Source organism: Grammomys surdaster, unplaced genomic scaffold (assembly GCF_004785775.1).
Source record: "Grammomys surdaster isolate TR1022 unplaced genomic scaffold, NIH_TR_1.0 125925, whole genome shotgun sequence".
In the NCBI taxonomy this organism is placed as follows: Eukaryota; Metazoa; Chordata; class Mammalia; order Rodentia; family Muridae; genus Grammomys; species Grammomys surdaster.
The window spans coordinates 1,605,788-1,613,460 of NW_021620749.1; the positions used below are offsets into that span (position 1 = coordinate 1,605,788).

The window sequence follows — 7,673 nt, forward strand, 5'->3', positions numbered from 1 at the left end:
CCTCCCTCCCCCCCCAGCAGCAAGAAGAGAACTATTCTGCATACCTGGGCAGGTATATAGTGCAGGGAAGCTGGCATCCATAGCCTTACCTGGCTCTGCACTGAGAGATGGACAACAGACAGGGTCCCCTGGGGGGTAGCCCCAGTATGTGTTGAGCAGGGGACCACTGAAACATCACACCACATGGTGACAGCATTTCCCATTTGATGGGAGGGCCCTAAAGGCTGGAGTCTGTTAGCTGTTTCATGACACCTATGGGGCACCTCAGAGAAGTATAGGGTGCTGCTGCCCACAGCTCTGTTGGGCCCCACTAAACTCAGGTCCTTGCCTGCCAACTGGAGATCCTGACCTGATCTTCACAGGGTTCATATTCCAAAGAGAGAAGACTCCTGGCATGGTCCTGTCAGACAATGCCCTGCACAGGCTGGTGCTACAACAGCAGTTAAAATGATACAGAGACCGTGTGCTCACCATGCACCTTTACATAGTGCTGAGACCCCAACACTGGGGGAAAATGGGATCACTGGGACAAGGAGGTCTGTCACCCTTCTGTTCCTGAGCATACAGGGAGCCGTTAGAAGTTCCCAGAAGAAGACTCGCAATATCCACAGTATCTTGTTTAATCCCAGCTGACATCTAGGGTGGACATGGCCCTTTCAGTGACAGAACTCTCAGGAAACAAGGTGGACATGGTGCTGTCCAGGACCAGGTAGATATAGTAGTGATATAGTCCTGACAGGGTACAGGGTGATACAGTCCTAGCAGGAGCCAGAAAATAGTCCTCTCAGGGTATCAGGTGGTTGCTTCCTTGTCAGTTGGACACTGCCCTGTTAGTCAGTACAAAGTGCATCTAAACTGTCTAGGACCAAGAGGGCACGGTCCTGTCTTGAGCTGAGATAGACATGGTCCTATCCAGGAGTGCTGCTTGGTCAGGACTAAAAGATTGGAGATGGACAGACTGATCTGTGCTGAATCTGGAAGGACAGACACTACACTCGGATGAAGATGGTAGAATAGAAGTAAAGGACTTGGTAAGAGTTTGAAGGTCCAGAGTCCTCCGGCAGCTGAGACGGAAGTCGGGGATTAGAGTGGTTGGGAGAGGAGTTAAATGACAATGGCCAACGATGTGAAAGATGCTGGATTTGAGCAAAAATCAAGATGTCCTCACAGGTCTCAGGTGTGCAACTCCAGAATTCGAGTTCCCATGTCATCCACACTTAGAGGGCTGAAGGGACAAAGGTAGCAAAGCCACTCGGGTAACCACAGAATATGCGGCAGTACACGGTGACTCTTACAGGACAGAGACCTGGAGTCTACTGTTCCTCAACCCTTCCTTGAGTTGGGGACCCATGAGAATGTGGAGGGGGACACAGACTCTGTGTAAAGAACCTGAAGCTGAAGACCTGTCTTCAGGCCATGAGCACGGACATTCCCAGGGGGGTCCCCATTTCCACTGTGCAGAGATGGCTTAGAATCCTTCAAGCATGTCCCTAACCTTCTCAGTAAATAAGAGGCCAGGCCCAGTGACCTTTAAGTATTGGGGGTCACAGAGACTGCCCTTGATTCTGATGGGGGCTGAGGCTATGCTCTCTTGTCCACCTGTGTTGTGGGGCAGACAGCACGTCCCTGGAATGGGGTCCTCTTGAGGACTGGGTGACATACAGAGACTATAGACTTTGGATAAGATTCACCATTTATGGCTTGTGCTTTTTCTCTAGTGTGTGCAGAAAGCCCAATGCCACCATCGTGCTGGGTGTTACAGTGGATGTCCTGACGGTTGTTATCTTCCTGCTGGTTTTCTGTATGGTCTCTGTGAAGAAAACCCAGAAGGCTGCCAAGCTCTCCAGAAAGGATGGGGCTCCAAGCATAATGGCACAGTGTAAGTGGCTAGGCTGTGTGAGCCTGCACTCTCCTGTCCTCTGGGACTTCTCACACTTTGGGTTGTAGCTGCTTCTGAAGGTCTGCATACACCCTGCCCCAGCAGCTCAGCTGAGTGTGCACACTATTTAATCTCTACCCTTAATATCTAATTCATGAGAAGACCTTCCACTTCTATCTTGATCCTTAAAGTAATATTATTAAACTGGACATCCCCAGAAGACAGCCCCAGAAACCCTTCCTGTACTAACAAGAACATGTTTGGTTTCTCCTGAGAAGAGCCTCATTTCCAAGAACACCACCATGAGGAGCCAGTGTGGAATCTGGAGAGACAGAGTACCCAATGAAGGTGAGGCACCAGGACCAACTGCTTGGGACCAGCAAACCATGCCTCCTCCACCCTCTGACCAATCAGGACATGGCTTACGCTCACCACAGAATCACCATCACAGCAAAAGCTGTTGTGCTGTCTCTTTCTACAGTGACCAACCTGCCAAGTCTTCTGTGGACTTCTCTCCAGGGACAGCCCATGCAGTCATTCATAAAGCTGGAAAAAGAAACTTCCTAAATCTTAGGAGTCCAGACACATGCTTTTCTGTGTGAAAATTAAGAAGCTAGTTCAATTAAATGTAGGACTCATTTACATGTTAAATCTCTCTTTTGGATACGTATTCCTGTGTATGCGCAGAGCGCATGGGAATGCATGTGTGTGCGGCCGCAGATTGACATCAGGAGTCTTTTCCGATTGCCCTGGACCTGGAGTTCACCAGCTCATGAGACTGGCTAACCAGTGAGTTCTAGGGACTTCCCCTTCCCAGAACTGGTATTACACACACTGTTATGCCCAACTTTTATATGGGTTCTGAAGATACAGGTCACCATGTCAGGAAAGTCATGATAACCAGAGCATGAGGCAGTCAGTCCCAGTTCATGTGTGTGTCTTGTTTCTATGGAGAGCCCATGCAAACACATAAGGTAATGGAAATCACATGGTCTGGTCTAATGGTAACTGATGTTTTAATTCACCTTTCACTGCCTGGCATAGTTTGGATATGAATCTGTATGAACCTGTCCCCACAGGCTCACATGTTTGAACACTTGGTCCCCAGCTGGTGGTGTCCTTCTAACTAGTACTACACCCTGATGATTAATCCTTCAAGTGACAGAGCCAATGGGGACCATTCTTATTAAACCACGATACCTCCTCAGATCAATCTGTCTCCTCACCTCACTCATGTCTCCTCACCTCACTCACGACCATACTACTTGGTAAGGATGCTAAGAGCCTCCTTCTTAAAGCATTTACTTAAACATGTGCACAGATGACTTTCCGTTATTCAGTCTCTCAGCTCTAATCTGTTCTGTAGTTTGGACTTTTAGATGGCAGAAACTCCAGATTTATCTCAGGGTCCTACTCAGAAGATGTCATTGTTTTTATTTTAATGATAAAATGAGAAGTCGGGAGTCTGCAAGGCTATTCTAAACCACGACTGGCTCTACCTCACACTTTTACCATCACATGCTTGGGGCTTTCAGGTTAGGGGGCTGTATATTTTCCAGGGAAGAGGATAAAACTTTGCATTGTTTCAGGTCCCTGTTGTGCCTGCTCCCATTTGTCCTGAAGAGGTTAATGGGTGTGAAGAACACCATGCTCTTTTTGCTTGTATGTGTCATCACTTCTGTAGACCTGTAAGAGAGAGCTCCTACACATCGCCTGCAGTGGACTGCTCATCACTCTCCAGCTTCTTCGCAAATTTGTTTCCCTGTAGTCGTCAGAATCCAAAAGCAACTACAATGCTGCACCGTTCCTCTATATACCACACAGTTTGCTATAACAGCAGAAAGTCTAAAGTCGCACCTGCCTTCCATTTCAGCTCTTCCCATGATCTTTGTTTGCCTGACCAACAGTCAAATAGAAGAGAAAAGTAGGGTGCCGTCCCTGGAAGCAGAAGCACCTGACTCCCATATCCTGACTGGACATCTTTCCTCCTGTGGCTGGGATAAAGCATTCAGATACAACCCTTCACGATTTGTAGTCTCTTACTTGACAGCCACTTTGAGTCTTCCCTCTCCGCTGCAGTCTTCTCAGTTGGGAGGAATGCTAATGTCCCCAGTCAACAAACATCATCTTTGTGGCTTTCAACCCTTTGAGCAGACCTGCCTTAGAAGCAGCATGTATTCCTTGCCATGGTGCTGCTGGGCTTGGGCTCATGCCGCCTACAGCAACAACTCATACTGGCCCCGTGCATTATGTTGATAGCTTACACACCCGTATGTCCCTTTCCTGCTTCTGTTTCCCTACCCTGAGCTCTTCCTTACTGAAACCACCTTCTTTAAAGGAGAAGAAGCTCACACTGATAATCTCATCAGTTCTGCTACCACGGGGTCACATAATCAGGGCACTGGGTGATGAAGTAACTAAATCCAAGTGACAATTGTGATTCTCTAATAAATTTCACCAATATCTTAAAAATGTCCTTATCCAGTCCACACAACCAGAGAAGCACCAGAAGGTCATTCTGGCTCCTAAATTCAAGTTTACAGAGATGTAACTGTAAACTAGGCCAAGCTTTAAACACCAACAAAACCAACAACTTGGACATTCTATGCAGACAGGAATATTCTTTATGTCCAAAGGAAACTCTGACAAATAGGGCTTATTAGCTACCTTGACATTTCCGTGAAAGGTCACTGAATAATGGTACAGAAGCATTTTGGCCTTATCAGTGTGACACTTCTGAGGTACCAAAGAGGCTACACCCCATGGAAAGTCAAGAGTCTCCCTCAAAGCTCCAATCATCTGACTAGGGGTACCCATGGGTAGCCTTTCCAGAGCACAGTCCCCTCAGGATGCCCTAGTCAATGTCACAGAAAGGGTAGCTTAAAGAGCATTTTCTAGAGTGTGCTACTCCTCTCTCCTCAGCTATTAATTTTTAATTTTTATATAAACTTCACTTACAGTATCTGTAGGCTCGCATGGCAGAAACATATTTTATTGACACTTCCCCCTGCTTTCTAAAATAGCACAGATGATTTCGGTAGCAGGCACTTAAATCAACTGTCTTGTATCATAAGACTCATATTAAATACTTTGAAAACTATTTATAGGAGTTGGGCGTGAATTCCTGTAACTTTTGGAAGTATTTTTGGTTTGGCTAGGGGTCCATTTGATTTTCTTTAATCGTCTCTGTTTTGTGTTTCCTGACACTTGACAGGAGCAAGGGAGAGAGAGTAATTGGAATGACTGATAGGTTTACAGAGACAAATCCGTGATTCTGAGCTATTGATGGATGGATGCTTAGTGCTAGAATGTGGCATGTAGGATTTAAATCATGGAGGTGAGAAGACTCCTCTAGGTTCACAGATGACAGAAAAGTGAATTTAGACAAGAAAAGACATGGCGAAGTTTGTATAAATATCTATGAAAAAAGCTGCCATCTAGGCAAAGGCAGGGGACAGAAGAGGGTGAGGCCAGTGGACCTACGCTTCATATCAGCAGGTGTCTCAAACAGATCCCGGGGACTCTCAGTCCTCCTGTGGCAGGGTTGTTAGCTACAGTTTACCAAAAGGCCCAACAGCTCTCGTTGAGGCTACTTACAGCCCCAACTTCAACTCCCCCTTGGTTTTTTCCTTTAATGTAACTGTATTTGTAGAAAATTCCAACATATGTGTGACAAACACTCTGCACTTGTATACTGGGTGAGATATGTGGGGTTATGAATAGGCTTACTGCCGTTGTAATGTCTTTGGGACATAAGATGATTTTGCAGGTATTTTTAGGTGTTGGAATCACAAGCTTCCTTCCAAGCAAGTGCCTACTAGCACTGTTATTTGTTAAGAAATCTGTCAGGTCTAGTGATGCAAGCTTGCAGTCCTGGCTACTCAGGGAGGGGTGGGCAGGAAGGCTGCAAGTTCAAGCCCTGTCTGGGCTGCAGTGTGAGTTCAAGGCCAGTCTGAGTGATTTAGGGAGACTATGTGTCAAAACTAGAAGTCAAGGGGCTAGATAGATAGATGGCTTGGAGATTAACAGCTTACTGTTCTTGCAGAGGACTTGAGTTCCGTTCCCAGCACTTACATTGGGCTGCTCACAGCCACCTGTAACTCCAGCTCCAGAGGATCTGATGCCCTCTTCTGGCCTCCATAGGAATCCATTTGTACCTGCATGGATACACACACCGACCTGCACACATATAAACGAATAAATATAAATAGTAACAAAAAGTAAAAAAGAAATAGGTGAGTTAGCTCAGATGTCCAGTTCTTGCCTAGTACATGGGATGTTCTTAGAGTCACAGTTCCATAATAAGAAAGGGAAGGATGGAAGGAGGGGAGGAGGAAGGGAGGAAATGAGGGAGGGGTGAGGGAGGGAGAGAGGGATGGAGGGAAGGAGAGAAAGGGGGGAAGGAGAGAGGGAGGGAGGAAGGGAAAGAGGGATAAAGAAAAGAAAGGAAGAAAGAAAGATGGAAGGATGAAGGGGAAGAGAAGGGAAGGAAAGAAGGAAGGAAGGAAGGAAGGAAGGAAGGAAGGAAGGAAGGAAGGAAGGAAGGAAGGAAGGAAGGAAAAGAGCGAGCAAACATTAAGCAATCTTGGCTGCACATGGAGATGAACCAGACTTCTGCCAACAACCACGTTTCTCAGATGCTCAGACACGTACCCCAGGCTGCACAGGAAGATATCCCCAGGCTCAGTCACTTCTCTCCAGGCTTCCTCTGCACTATGCTCCTGTGGGCCTCCTGTCCCCAAAGAGAGGCACTCTAACACTGCAATAACCTCTAAAAAAAAGGATCCCACAATGACCTGTCTGCCCGCTGGCTTGAGATGCTTTGGTAGTTAAGAACCTAATGGGTGGCCAGTCCTGAGCAAGTACAGAGATTCCTAAAGCAGCCAAATCACTGCCTGGAAGTAAAAATCAACATGCCTCTGAGTTTTTGTAGTGAATCTTTTCTGTGGGCATTCACTGGCGAGGCTAAAGGTGCCTGCCCCAATGCAAACAGCATCAGAACAGGCGAGAACAGGCCAATATGGAGCCTGCCTTCCTGCAGGGAATTGAATAGGAAAACAGACACTGAATACAAGATTGTCCAGCATCACATTTATGCCATTAGCCACCAGCTCTAGGGAGGAGACATTTACGGTGACATTAACATGTCAGAAGTGCTGAGTCAGGAGTTGGGAAGGCTCAGGGGTGGTGAGTATCCTGTCAGGCAGGCAGAATGGCTTGAGAGTTGGGGGTAAAGTTTATGAAAACGGGCTGGAGAGATGGTTCAGCATCCAGAGAACTTAATGCTCTTGCAGAGGACCCAGGCTCAGTTTTCTGTAGTCATGTGGTGGCTCATAACCTTCAACGACTTGGTTGCAGGGAATCCAACACCCTCTTCAGGCTTCCAAAGAAACCACTAGGTATATGCGCTGTGCATATACATGTATGCAGGCAAAACACTCATACACAAATAGTGAACATCAATTTTTCCATTAATTAATGTATTTATTCATTTTATATTTAGATTGCTGCCCCACCTCACATAGTCCCTCCCCATCCCTACCTCCCCATCTCCTCATCCCATGTATCCCCCTGATACTGGAACATTGAGTCACTAAAGGGCTAGACACACCCTTTCCCAGTGAGGCCAGACCAAGCAGCCCAGTTAGGGGAATGGATTCCACAGACAGGCAACAGCCTTAGGGACAGACCCTGCTTCAGTTATTGGGGGAACCCACATGAAGACTGAGCTGCAACATATATGTATATATATATGTCTGAATATATATATATATGTCTGAATATATATATATAT

General features: G+C 46.6%; 1 protein-coding gene across 1 annotated transcript in view; it reads left to right on the forward strand.

Moving 5' to 3' along the window:
• LOC114608565 (integrin beta-2-like protein) overlaps window positions 1-2,225 on the forward strand; it is a 21,813-nt gene extending 19,588 nt beyond the window's left edge. The window contains 2 exon segments of the mRNA XM_028752552.1: window positions 1,732-1,879; window positions 2,158-2,225. Coding sequence (XP_028608385.1) covers window positions 1,732-1,879; window positions 2,158-2,225 — 216 coding nt within the window.
• The last annotated feature ends 5,448 nt before the right edge of the window (window positions 2,226-7,673 follow it).